The 14,106-nt window shown below is 43.1% G+C and overlaps 1 protein-coding gene across 6 annotated transcripts in view; it reads right to left on the bottom strand.

Annotated features, from left to right (window-relative positions):
• The window catches only part of Smpd4 (sphingomyelin phosphodiesterase 4), a 29,957-nt gene extending 16,016 nt beyond the window's left edge, over positions 1-13,941 (bottom strand). For 2 of the 6 annotated variants that reach the window (XM_013141887.3, XM_013141891.3), the window contains exons 1-9: positions 13,798-13,941; positions 11,542-11,622; positions 9,699-9,773; positions 8,766-8,908; positions 8,550-8,625; positions 7,890-7,998; positions 7,733-7,785; positions 7,429-7,580; positions 5,380-5,512 (exon numbers count right to left, since the gene is read on the bottom strand). In XM_013141887.3, coding sequence (XP_012997341.1) covers positions 5,380-5,512; positions 7,429-7,580; positions 7,733-7,785; positions 7,890-7,998; positions 8,550-8,625; positions 8,766-8,908; positions 9,699-9,773; positions 11,542-11,580 — 780 coding nt within the window. In that variant the 5' untranslated portion in view covers positions 11,581-11,622; positions 13,798-13,941. Of the gene's footprint in view, positions 1-5,379; positions 5,513-7,428; positions 7,581-7,732; positions 7,786-7,889; positions 7,999-8,549; positions 8,626-8,761; positions 8,909-9,698; positions 9,774-11,541; positions 11,623-13,542; positions 13,743-13,797 lie in introns of those variants that run through there. The other 4 variants (XM_063226071.1, XM_013141889.3, XM_013141890.3 and 1 more) reach the window with 4 other exon arrangements.
• Between the last annotated feature and the right edge of the window lie 165 nt (positions 13,942-14,106).

Genomic DNA, 14,106 nt, shown 5'->3' with positions numbered 1-14,106 from the left:
TTAAAAGGTTAAAACTTACGTTATACATACTTTACAATAATTAACATTTTTTAAATTAAAAACAGTTCAGTGTTCTGGTCTAGGAAACAGAACCCTCCAACATTGTTCTGTTAGCATACATCTCAGTCATCTGCCCACTTCATAGCTAGCAAAGCCCAGAGCTCACATCAGCTCAGGCCTTCTGCACCATCACATCGCCTCTTAACAGTGATGACAATTTCTAGCATTTCTGGTGCTACGGCAAAAATAACCTGGAAGGTTCTAAAAGCATAGCACTGCTCACACCAATTATGTTCATATAAGGAGACCAAATTACATCCTATGTTTTGGGCTGTCAAAAGCAAAGCTGTGGGCCAGGCGTGGTGGCACATACCTGCAATCCCAGCATTTGGGAGGCTGAGGCAGGAGGACTGCTGCAAGTTTGAGGCCAGCCTAGGCTATATCGTGAGTTCAAGGCCAGTGTGAACTACATAGTGAAACCCTGTCTCAAAAAAAAAAAACAAAACAAAAAAAGGGCCTGGGGATTTAGCTCAGCGGCACTAATACCTGCCTGGCATGTGTGAAATTTGAATTCAATCCTCCGTAGCAAAAATAAATAGATAAATAAAATAAAGGGGGTGCCAGGTATATAGGTAAGTGGTGCAGTGCCTGCCTGGCAAGTACAAGGTCTTGAGTTCCATTTCTGGTACCCACAAAAAAACTGACAGTAATGCTGTGGCTACCGAGTCAGCTCCAGAACCTGTACCAGAACCTACTGATTTACTCTTTTGCACAGAGGGGCAGGACTGGTAAGAGAATGGGCCAGCCAAGACCTTTACTGATAGAGCACTACTTAGCGAGTATGATATCCTGGGTTCAGTGAGGGGTGCACAGTGTGTGTGCACAGATTTCTTACCTATTTTCTACATGTCATAGCATGAAAATACTGACATTTAGAAACACTCACAGGCTGATGGGATTTGAGAACCACCCTCATGCTTCAGGAGTCCACTCTACTTGCTGAACATGTTAGGGGCTATTTTCTTTTTTTTAATTTTTATTTTTAGTAGCACATGTTTGCAGGACATAACCATCACATCCATTGTGGGAAATTAGTACATGTATATAACATGTGAATTCTTTTTGTTTCCCTTTCTCCACTTTCCTCCTCAACAGTCTGTTCTGAAATGGAGGCAGACAGTGTTATATTAAGCTCCAGTTCTGGCTCTGTCAAAGTTGCAAAAACCTCTTTCCCTCTATGTTGATAAAAAACAAGGGATAGCAAAAGGAGTACTGACCCAGAGTTTAGGACCATGGCAAAGGCCTGTTGCCTATCTTTCCAAGAGACTTGATAATGTGGCAGCCCGATGGCTGCCTTGCCTGCAGATGATTGCCTTGGTGGCCCTCCTGGTAAAAATGGCCCAAAAGGTGACATTTAGACAAAAACTTTAAATTATCTCCTCTCATTCACTGGAGACTCTCATCAAAGCTTCACCGGACGGATGGCTGCCTATCAGGCATTACTTCTGGATCTGACTACCATCAGTTTCAAGGGGACAGTGTCTTTAAACCCAGATATTCAGCTGCCTAATGATGACCTCTCCTTGCCCCTCTGATCATTTCATGGGGCTTTGACCAGACTTGACAGACGAGCCACTGTCCGGAGTTCCATCATATTTCTCTGATGGAAGCAGTCACATCTATCAAGGTAAGCAGGTCATGGGAGCCGCTGTCACAGATTCTCAGATTCTATGGGAACAAACCTTGGAGCCAAAAACATCAGCCCAATGGGCTGAACTCATTGCCCTCACTGAAGCCCTCAAGTTGTCAGACTGATAGCAGATATGCATTTGCTACTGCCCATGTTCATGGGGCCATTTATCAGGAATGAGGTTCATTGACTTAAGGGGGCCAAAAGATAAAAATGCTCCCCAAGTTTTGGATTTGTTAGCTGCCATTTAGATGCCAAGAAATACGGCTATTAAATAATCTAACAGATGCAGCTACCCAAAAAGCAGCCACAAAATCAGTGGGGATTGAGACAATCCCAACATTGCTACTGATTCCACCCACTCTGTCAGAGCCCTTTTACACTCAAAAAGACTTACATTTGGCAGCTCAACTCCAAGCAAAGTCTGATATCCCTGGAGGCTGGTACCAACTGCCTGATAATCGAGTCCTCCTCTTCGAGGTCTTGAGATAAAAACTAATCCAACAAGCTCATCAGTCCGCTTACATGGGAGGATCAAAACTCGCTGCTCTTTTTGAGATCATTTCTTTATCCCTCAGTTATCAAAGCTTACTCAGTCTGTGAGCCTTAGAGGCCCTCAGTGCCAGTTGGTAAACCCTAAACAACCACAACAAATGAAAACCACTTGGTATCGTGGGACTATGCCTAAAAAACATTAAAAAATAGAGTTCACAAAAATAAAAAAGCCTAGACTTTAAAAAAATGAGGACTGATAGATAGCTTTTCCTACTAAGTCTTGAGTCAGCCCTGATAGCAGTTTCCCCAATTTGGCCTCCCTTTATCCATGGGGTCTGACAATGGCCCGGCTTTTCTAGCCCAGATAACTCAAAAACTAACCCAAGCTTTGCAGATTGATTAAAAACTCCATTGTGCTTACCGGCCTTAAAGTTCAGGACAAGTAAAAAAAATAAACCAGAATTAAAAATGGTAATAACTAAGATGGCATTAAAAACTGGCGAGAACTGGGTGAGTCTCCTTCCTTTTGCCCTCTTATGTGCGCAATGTACCCCCTATGTTGCAGTTGTTTCCCCTTTAAAGTTCTATGTGGGAGACCTCCTCCTCTTATTCCTAAGATTTCTGAAAAAAAAAAAAATTAGCTGATCTGGCTAATCAAGATCTTGTTAAGTTCCTCCAGGCCCTTCAGCTAGCTCTGACTTCCATCCACCAGTTATTCCGAGAACAACAACCTCTGCCTGCAACCCATCCTAAGGATAAACGTCCTGCAGTAAAACCTAGGACACTACTCATCAAGAGACATCACTGTGAGTCTCTCAAACCGTGTGAGAAGACCCTTACACCGTGGTCCTCAGCACTCTGACTGCCGTCAAAGTCACAAAAAGCCTGCCTCGATTCATCATTGCCACTTCTAGCCAGTTCTGGCCTCTGACAGCGATCAACCTACAGATAAGTGGACTGTTGTTCCCTTTAAGGATTCTTTAAAGCTTAAGATTGCCAAATGTATCTGATAATCTTGTTCTTAGGTGTTATTCCTCATGGACACCCCAAGGAGATACCTTGTAACCCACTGTTTAAAACTTAAAATTACTATTTCACTGGTAAATTATTGGTAGCCAATGCTACTGTCTATGAGATAATTAAGATAGATTTATGTTCCCTATTAGATAACATCCCAACAAAAATTAAACAAAAAAATGTTGTTGGGTTTACATGTCATGCTGCCTGATTGGTTGCTAATAGAGACTTATATATTCAAAAAAAATTATAGTCCACTGGCTGGTATCTTTGCCCCCAAAACCAACAGCCAGCCTCTGATCATAGGTGTTCAGTCCATAGAGACAAAATATTTTTGTAGACATTGGGGTTATAAATTTATATATCCTTGACAGAAAAATAAAGGGGGTCATTACCTTTTTCCTCACTCTAGAGACCCCATCTTCTGTTCTCCTCCACTAGACTTCCTACTCCTGAGACCTTTTTGCCCTTTGCAATTTCTGTGCCATCTCTAGCCCCTTCTTGCCTCTAGACATTGCTTATGGCAAATTAACTTTTAAATTCCTGTACAGACGCACCTTTTGTTGGTGAGATGCTAAGTCCCTGCTCACACTAGACAATGTACAGGGTGCTCCAGAAACCTGTGTTTACTCTGCCTCCTACTCCTTGCACACTTCCCCTTATGCTGCACTCTGTAATCTAACCTTTTCAGTGTGATTCATAATTTTTTGTATCCTGCTAATCAGCACCTTGTTACTCCCAACGAAACCTGGTTTGCCTGTACTTCTGGCATAACTCCATATTCTATGCATCACCTGTTCACCCAGCACCCTGAGCTTTGCATATTGGTTCATATTTTTCTCCAAGTGTATTAATACTCTAGAGATAATGATAAGAGTCATTTGCTCCCTAGCTTTAACTTAAAGAGTCTGGTCCAAATAAAGAAAAAATCCTATATTATTACCTATATTTCTAAAAATTGAGGTAACAAGGTCAATAAGTTTAAGAGTGTCCAGCCTAATAGTCAAAAGACCAATATTATAGACACTACGTACACTCATTGACCAAGATTTAGCAGCCCTTAGTGACTCTGTCTCCAAATTAGACGATTCCTTAAGTTCACTGACTGAGATGGTTTTACAAAACCGGCGGGGTCTAGATCTCCTGTTCCTAAAAAAAAGAGGTCTCTGTCTGGCATTAGGAAAAAATTGTTGTTTGTATGCCAATCATTCTGGGGTTATCAGACAAAATATGGCCAGCCTTAAAAGGCGGCTACAGGAATGAAAACAAGCCAGACAAGCTAAACAGAATTGGTTTGAGCGATGGTTTTCTCTATCTCTCTGGTTGACAACGTTAATCACAGCAGCCTCTAGACCTCTGTTAATCTTACTTGTTTAACAATTGGACCTTGCATTATAAACAGATTAATAAATTATGTCAAAGACCAGGTTCAAACAATAAAACTCATGGTTTTAAGGACACAAATTTATAAACAAATACCACTGCTTAAAAATTCCATGAGCTAATGATTTGGCTTACTGACAAAAATCAGTGGGGAATGTTATACTAAGATGCTAAAAATTAAAATCATTGATTAAAAGATAATTAACAAAAATAGTTACTTAAAAAGATAGTCATTAATAATATTGTCATTCTATACTGAGCTCATTACCCTAGTAACCAAGCACCAACCACATAGTTATAAATTAACTAACCGCGTCGTTCTGCTGTTCTGTAACGTGCCATCCTCCCCCCACCTTACTGACCTGTGTGCTATGTCAACTTTTGTTCCCCTTGTGAGAGACAAATGATGCTGTGTCAACCATTGTTCCATTTATGAGAGACAAATGTTCCTAGAATTGGCAGACCAAGGGCTATAAATTGCCTAACCACCCACTGTAAAATGCCTCTGACCTCAAGCAAAGGGGAACAAGGCCCACCTTATTTCTGTTTCTCATCACTATGTACTTAATGATCAATGAGCTAATCATAAATGAACTATAAAAATCAATCAAAACTCTAACTCAGTTGCACAGCTTTGCAAATTCCATCTGCACTGTGTCGCTGGGCCAGCTAAAATAAACGTGCTTCTTTTAAAAAGACGTCTTGCCCCATTTGTCTTGGGGTCTTGCCCCATTTTTCATCATGGGGCCTTGCTTTTTGAGTAGAGTACAACAAGAGTTCTCTCAGTAGCTCACCTGGAGAAGAGTTTCTGACCTCCAGATCTCCTGGGAGGCAGGGTCTGCGTTCACAGATGTCTGATGAGAGATATGTCGCTTCAGGAGGCTGGTGTGATGGAGGCCATAGGAGGCAAAGGGCATAGCTGGAGTCCTGATGGTGACATAAAAAGAGGCCTCAGTTAGGGATTTCTGCTGGCTAAGCCAGGGACAATCTGGACACAAATATAATGATGTGGGTAACCAATCACAATACACTGAATCATACAGAATGATTTCTAGGTCTACACTGATATATTTGAATAAACAAACAGGGAAAAGTCTTCCTTACCACTTAACAAATTAAAGAGAGATGAAGTTAAAAAAAAAAAAAAAAAAAAAACATTCAGCAATTGCTCAATTAATAACTGATTTGGCCAAGATGCTAACATGATTGATAATTATATACTCTCAACATATCTTCCCACTAAATCATCAGTATTAACTTAAGCACAAAGTACAAATTTATAGTATAAAAACCAGGCTGACACTCCAAGCTTATGTCATCAGTAATGGGGAAAAGGACATCACAGGGGCTGGGGATTTAGCTCAGCAGCATAAGCGCCTTCTTTGCAAGTGTGCGGTCATGAGTTCGATCCCTGGTACTGATAAAAATGAAAAAGACAAAAAAAAAAAAAAAAAAGAAAAGAAAAGAAAAAAAAAGACATCACAGATCTCCTGACTGGGTGTTTGATAAGGACCTGGTGCCACCACAGCAGTGTTCCTGCCCACAGAGCCCAAAATGGGCCTGGTCATGAGCAGACAAACACCAGAGAGCCCACATAAAAGAGCATCTTCAGTTAACCTGTGCACTTAAGGGGTCAAGGCTGGGAAAGATAAAAACTGAAGGGCACCAGAAGACCACTGCACACAATGGTCTGATGCCAGACCCTAGCCAGATAATAGCTGGCGATAAGCCCTACAAATGGCTGGAGGATTAGGTGGTAGCAGTATTGGCTTCCTGATGTGGACAGAAGTACCAAGGTCATGGAGGAGAATGTACTAGCTTCTAGAAAATGCACTCTGGAATACAGAGAAGTCTGGGAAGGCACATCTGTAACTTGCTCTAACAGCTCCCTTGAGGAGTAGTAAAATACTGTACTGATAAGTGGAAGAGAAGATAAGAGACACGGCAAAGTGTCAATACTTCTGAAGTCTGGGTCAAAGGACTATGAAAGTTCTTTATATTATGCATGGCATCTTTCCTATAAATTTGAAATTACTACAAAATAAAAAGTTGAAACAATCAAGAAAACTGCTTGGCAACTGCATTCTGCCTTCAAGGGCATGAATCCACCCCATCTCCAAGTCTTCCTTCCCAGGTGCAATAGTACCACCATGCCAGGGTCATCACCCACTGTTACCACCTAGCAGCCTCTCTGAGAGCACCGGATCACATGTATGTGTGTAAGTGAAGGCATAGCCCGATGTGCATATGCCAACAGGTGTGGGCTGAACCAGCATCTACAGCCTCCCAGGAAAGGAGCAGTCCAAAGAAGAGAGGGAATGGGCAGAGGGGCCAGGTCAGAAGGGGCTCCCAGAGAAGAGCTGGCCACTGGGCCCACCTAGGCCTCATGGAGCCAGCTAGCGAGCTCCCAACTCACCCTCACACTGAGGTGCCAGTGTCAGGCTCAACCTGTGTAGCCTAGTATAAAGGCTCTTCTCTCCAGCCTTGCTTCCCCTCCCTAAGCCCACATGGGACAATCTTTCCACACCCTCACCTTGCTCACTGGCTCAGTGGGTCTTAGACACTACCGGCAGTGAGAACTGCTACAGATAGAACCCAAGTATGTTATACATGCTGTCAATGAAGTCAGAGACCTGACAGCCTCAGTGATGGCCACAGACCACTAGAGACAAACTCAAAATGTTCTTATGGCTGCATTGGGATAGCCAGTGTTACAAAATGAGGTGTAAGAAAAATTAGGCAATCTTGGAGAAAGGGTGGTACCAATGTCCCCATGGGTGATGGCCATGACCAGGTAACTCTCTCATAGAAGGGCCACATCTTAATGAACAAGGAAGCCTTACCTGGGAGCTGGTGATGGGCTGGCCCCACCAGGGCTGGTGGAGAGTGGAGGGGGAACACTGCCTTCAGTGGGCAGGAACCAAGACAGGTACCTGTCCACCAGGGTGAAATAGGCACAGTCTGAAGTACGGACACGGAGGGTCACGGGCAGTGGCTAAAAAACCAAACTCATCATTAGTGTGGGCTCTGGGCACCACCCTGGCCTCCTCCAGGTACAAGTAACCACAGGGACACTTCAGGTTAAGCCCCAACCCTTCACAGCAGGATGTGATAAACAAGCTGCACTCAGAGGCATCCTTCCTGTACCTTCTGAGTGATGAGGCTCAAAGCAAAGTAGAATATGTAATACTCAAACGGATCTGTTGGCAGGGTTAAGGAGTAAACACAGGGTTGGTGGGCCACCCTCCAATGACATGTGCCGACCACTGACAGCCTCCCCACCCTGCAGGCTACCAAAGGATACTAAGCGCCAAGTTCAGGCCAAGGCCCCCAGTCGGGGGAAACTGGACCTTGTTATGATACAGAGGGCTGTCAGGGAGGATGTGCTCCTGGATGGATGCCTTCACCGGGCCCTGCAGAGACAGGAAGATAGGCTTGTAGGCAGGCACCAGCATGGTGCCCCCCAGGCAGTGCAACTCTTTGGGAAGGCTGCTGAGGAAGAGGTTAGCATTTAGAACCTGCCTGTGGAGACAGGACCCTTCTTCTGGAACTTAGATAACAGACTTTGCTTAGAATTTTTCTTGTCATCCTCACAAAAAGTCCAAATAGGAAGGAGAACGGTGGAGTGTGCTTTTGAGCCCATTCTCCTTTGCCTCTCATATCCACTGAGCAAGTCACTCCTCAACTTGCTCCTGAAAGATGGCAGACTCAGAAAAGGAAAAGAACCTGTCACATCACCCTGCCTGCCAGTAGGTCAGCAACAAACCATAGTGTCCTCTCTACTGGCAGCGTTTATAATAATCTTTTGAAAAGATGCTATTACAAGTTCTAATTTGTGATGCCTTCTAGGTCCTGCCTCCTGCCTCGGGCCACCACCCCTCTAGACCCCTGCCTGCTTACTACCTGAGCCACTTTTTCAGACCATTAGCCTCAAACACCACTCTCACCATCATAGTTTACTTACAGGTAAGTAGGAAACAGGAAAGTCAAACTTATAGTCTTCAGCTTGAAGCTTATAAACCAACTTCATCATTGGGCCACTGTATATAAAATTTAAAAAAAATAGCACAAATGAACTGCAAGCTATCTCACTCCAATTTCTTAATTTAATAAGTAGAGTGATTTAAAAACAAGATCACAAGGAAGTATCTAGCCCTGCATAGGCAGCCAACCTACCTACCCAGGATCTAGAAATTCCATTACAATGCTGTACTCTATAGGGTTCACACGGCCCTGCAGGCACCGGAGATTCCAGCCAACAAGGACGCCATCCAAACTGCCGAAGATGCTCTCGACCAGCAATGGGAAGATGCTGTGCAGCTCCTGAAACAGTGCGGGGAGGCTGGAGGCAGATCTGTCAAGGGCCAGTGCCCACTCCCATCCCAGCTGCTGTTCTGTACCATGTACCCCCCACCTCTCTCTGAAAAAATCACTCCAGGTAGAGACTCACAGGATCACTTATCTCACAGGAATGCTGGTATAATGTTGAAAAGCATTTTTGAGGTCTTCTACTGGGGTTACAGAGCAGACCAAGCAACACTGCTTTATATTTAGGCTGGTTAAATAAGCCAGCTTGTGATTTAAAATGCAGTTTAAAAAAAAAATCAGCTGGGCATGATGACTTATCCTATAATCCTAGCACTTGGAGGCTGAGGCAAAGGGGACTGTCATGAGTTCAAGGCAGGGCTACATAGCAAGACCCTGTCTATAAAACAAAACCAAAAACCATAAAACACCTAAACAAATAAAACAATACAAACCTCTGATCTAAAGAGAGCTACTAAAAAGGTCAATATTAAAATAAATAAATAAATAAATAAATAGGTCAATATTGCTCATTCTCAGTGAAGTCCCTGAAACAAAACTATGTATCATTTGGTATTAACCTATTCAGGCCAACTTCCTGGGCCTGACAAGTATAGTAGTTGTAAATTAACTACATATTTAAAAAATATTTACCATAGGGTTTTTCTACCTTGGCATTGTTGAAATTTTGGGTTATACATTTTTTGTGATGTAGGGGATTATCCTGTGTATTAATTCCTGGTCTCTATCCACTATAGGTATATACAATAAGTGTGCATATGGCATGCCCCAAAGAGAGATGCTGTACCTTTGCTGGAAAATCCTCAAAGACTTTTACCAAGTCTTGGCACCTCTGTGCAAAGGGCTTATTTATAGAGTCAGCCTAAAGAAATAAAGTGGAAAAAAAAAAATCACAAACATATTTTCTCTATATGTTTTGCAGGTATTCTAGCTTGAGTCAAAATGATAATCTAAGCAATAGACATGAGTCAGACACACAGTCACTGATCTGGTTCCCCAGCACCTCATACATCAGGTTCTACATGTGTTAGTGGCCCGGAGGATGCTACTAAAAGGGAGAAGATATAGGTCTATGCTCTTTAGACTAGCTCTTCTCAGGCTTACTTCTCAGCATGGTCCTCAGACAATCAGAGCACTGTGCAATATCAGAATCAAATAGACCTCCACCAACCCATAAGCAGAGATTCAGTACCACAGTCAGCTCCACAACCAGCAGACTACCCCTAGTGTACAGGTTACCTCTTGTAGTCTACGAGTACTCGCTGAGTCTGTACAGTATGAATCAGCACTTCCCACCTCACCAACCATGATTACACTACCATAATCATTAGTGAGAATATCTAAGAAATCAAAGATTATAGCAGAAGCATTTTCTCTCAATTAGTAGGAAGGAGGAGTTAGAGAGAAAGGACAGCCTTAAAAAAATAAAGTAGGGGCCAGGGATTTAGCTCAGTGGTGTAAGTGCCTACTTGGCAAGTGCAAGGTCATGAGTTTGATCCCCAGTATTAAAAAAAAAAAAAAACCAAAGCTCTGGCTGGGGATTTAGCTCAGTGGCATAAATGCCTCTTTGGCAGGCACAAGGTCATGAGTTTGACCCCTGGTACCAAAAAAATAAATACATAAAAATAAAAATAAAAAATAAGATAGCCTAAAACTATACATAGCCTCATCCAAGTAAACACTAATCATGAAGGCAGCAAAGAGAAGAGCAAATATTTAGCATAAAAATTGAGGAAATCTACCCAAAGTCATGGAGGAAAATAAGCACAGTGACTACATAGTAAAGGCATAGTGACTCCATAGAGAAGAGAATTCTGTGTAAACAAGTTAAGATCAGGTGGTGTGACCCAATTTTTTTTTTTTTTTTTTTTTTTTGGTATTGGGGATTGAACTCACAACTTTGCACTTGCCAGGTAGGCATTTATGCCACTGAGCTAAATCCCCAGTCCTGAGAGGCTCAATATTAACAATAGGGCTTTTCCCAAGGATGTCTAACACCTTGCCCACCTCCAAACACAGGTGGACATTACAGGCTCTGAGTCACAGATAGAAGCCTGAGCTGTTCAAGTGATGGGTCAGACTTGTTGGCTCTAGTGATATATACAAAGGAAAAATGTCCTTACTAATAAATGTTTATAAAAAGCAACTCTAGAGAACTAAAATTAGAAATCTGTCACCAATACCATCCCAGACCTGATTTCTCAGTATCATCTTTAGTACTTAAAATGCAATCTCAAATGCCCCCATCACAGCAGTCCCCCTCCATTTTTCACTGATAATAGCTATTAGAACACTCCATATGTGCTTAAGGATTTGTGAATCATGAACATTCTGATGCACAGCTTTCTCATGTACTCTTCCCCCTACTCTGCAAAGTATGAAAATGGCATTTGAATTAACTCATTTTGTAGCTGGGATATCTAGAGCTCAGAGGTTGAATAAATCCAAGGTCCTATACTAATAGAAAGGCAAATTCATGCTTAATCACTCTAACTCTGAGCCTTATGGTATTCCTATCACATGTCCCTAAAAAGCAACTACTAGAATTCTTTGAAACAAGAAAGAATTGTCAAGTTCCTCAGCTATACAACTACTGTCACTCTGACACTTCAAAGGCAATTGATATTTACCAGTAGGGAGCTAGGCTGTTGTAGGTGAGGGAATGCCATTGTAGCCTTTCTTGTAGAGTTGAAAATGGTCTTAAGAAATCACTGTGGGGAAAAAAAAGAGTGAAATATCAATATCTGCCACACAACAAAGTATTATGGAGTTCCACAATGCCCAGGAGAATATTTGCATAACTCAACACACACTACACTGTCAATTCCATATTTTATAGAAATGTCATTCTCATATAATCCATGGGCCAGCTTCAGACCAGGGGTCTTTGGTAATGTTTGTACAGCTCTTGATACATGCCAGGACTGGTTCTGAGTGTTTTCTATACATTTCCTTCTACACATTTTATCTTCTGTGATATACAGAAATCTAAAGATAGCTTCCCCCATTCCAATCCCTTGGTTATTCAATCAAACATGATTTTACAGATGCGATTAAAGTCTCAAGTCAACAGACCTTAAAATTAAGGGCACTCTCCAGCTGACAGTTCTACAACTCCAAGGAACTGGTTTCTGTCAGTAACCTCAATAAACTTGGGGGCAAATAAGAGCAAAGCCACCAACACACTGATTTTTTGACTTGTAATACCCTAAGCAAAGAATCAAGCTTGGGCTTGCCTAGATTTCTGATTATACATCTGGGAGATAACAAATGGTGCTGTTTCTTGTTTGTGTTTTGGGGTGCTGAGGATTGAACCCAAAGCCTTCACACTGAAATACATCCCCTGTCCTTTTTGACACAGGTCGCACTAAGTCATGAAGTTGCCCAGGCTGGGCTTGAACTTTTAATCCTCCTGCCACCCTAAAAGGGTAGTATTTTAAGCTGCTAAGTTTATTAAACAAAAATAATTATCATCACAACAATCTTATAAGGTCAGCACAGATGAGGAAACAGGGAGAAGGGGCTAGCTCACTTGCCCTACCCAGAGAATAAACAGCAGAACCAAAATTCAAATAAATAAATCTCATAAACTTCTCATAAGCAGGTGGTTAAAGCACATCACCTGTGCTCTATGCAATAATGAAAGCAGAAAAGCCAAGAGAACCTTTGAACAGGTCATCAGAAAATTTCCAGATTTCTACATCTCTGCCCAAACTGGTCAGAAACTAAAAACAGCCAGAGTTGGACTGAGCAGAGAGGAAGTATGCAGAATTCTATCGATGGGACAGTGATCTTTCCTGGCACAGTTTTATCTAGCACATGTGAAGACAGTGAGGTGGCAACTGGCAGAGTACATGGAGGGAGAGATGCTGGCCACAAGGAGATCCGGAAAGCAGTTAGAAGGAGATGTAAGTCTTTGTCATTTCAAAGAGGACATCTCCCAAATTTTTTAAATTCTTTACTTTAGCTGTCGAGTTCAGTGTTAAGGAATACCTAAAATGCCTCAGTATTGACGTACTTGGTCAACCAAACACTAAACAAACCCAAATTTACCAAAGCAGCATAAAACTAAGACTGTTTGATAAGGGCAATGTGTTAGAAGGGAAGTAAAAGCATCTCTTGCTCAAGGAGGGTGGATCACCAGCAGCTGAAAGAATGAGGTCTGGACCTGTCAAACTCAGATCTTTCCCTGAAGAGGGCAGTGCCTCCCAACACTCATTTTTTCATCCTGTCAAGGTCACGCTCCCCTCATCATATCCCTTTGCATGCTGTGTACAGAGGGTTCGCTTCATCCCGCCCCTTCAACATCCACTTTCTTTAAGAACTGCTTTGAACTCTATTTTGGGATTTCTTCTGATAGCACCGGTCCTTGCCAACGCCAAGGAGGCCAAACGTCTCGCCCAACTGCCAAGACCTTCTGGCCAATGAGAAGCAGCAGCATGCTCCAATTTGTTGCTGACAAATCTTCTATGGAGGTAAAGCGTTGAGACTCCTCTATTAAAGAGGATAGATGAACTGTGGCTGAGAAAAGTCCAGTCACATTAGAGAAAAGGCAGGAGTCGCAACCCGCTTATCGAACCTTAAACCCAAACCTCTCCTTCCCTCAATTCATCAGGCGAATGTTAACCGACCTCATACCGAGACGAGATGTATGGGTTGCGCGAGAAGGTGTCACAATGTCAGAGCCTGGAAGGGTGGTATGAAGATTGTAATAAGGACTCAGACGGAGCCCCTCTCCTCCCTCGACCCCATCGGTCCAGCCCAGTAGGGTGGCCGGTGCCCAGCCCGAAACCCTGAGATCGCAGAGGAAGAAAGACGGCCTCTTCCGGGGGCACGAGGAAGCTCAGGGACACGGAACTGTCCCGCGCGTGGCTTCAGCCACTCACCTGCGGGACCTTCAACAGCGCAGGCCTAAAACTGAAAGCCGCCATTCACCCGCCGGGCGTCAAACTGTCGTCATCAATCTGCGCGCAACGCCACGCCACGCCCCCCCGACCCGGCGGGAAAATTGCTCCCAATTCTTAGCTCGGCTACCTCAAAAGGCGCGTGTGCAAAGTAAAAGCCCGCCCCGTTGGATGCAGGGGTGCTAAGAGCGCATGCGCAGAGGTGGCTTTACTCCCCTTTGGCCTAGACTTAACGCGTTTTTGCCGTAGCAGGGGATTCCTGTGTGCTTAAACAGAGGCCGTTTATTAGGG

The sequence above is a fragment of the Cavia porcellus genome, unplaced genomic scaffold, assembly GCF_034190915.1.
Source record: "Cavia porcellus strain 051 isolate PalLab524CR breed Dunkin Hartley unplaced genomic scaffold, mCavPor4.1 scaffold_16, whole genome shotgun sequence".
Lineage (NCBI taxonomy): Eukaryota > Metazoa > Chordata > Mammalia > Rodentia > Caviidae > Cavia > Cavia porcellus.
The sequence above is the reverse complement of the archived record's forward strand: the minus strand, read 5'-3'. Positions and strand labels throughout refer to the sequence as shown.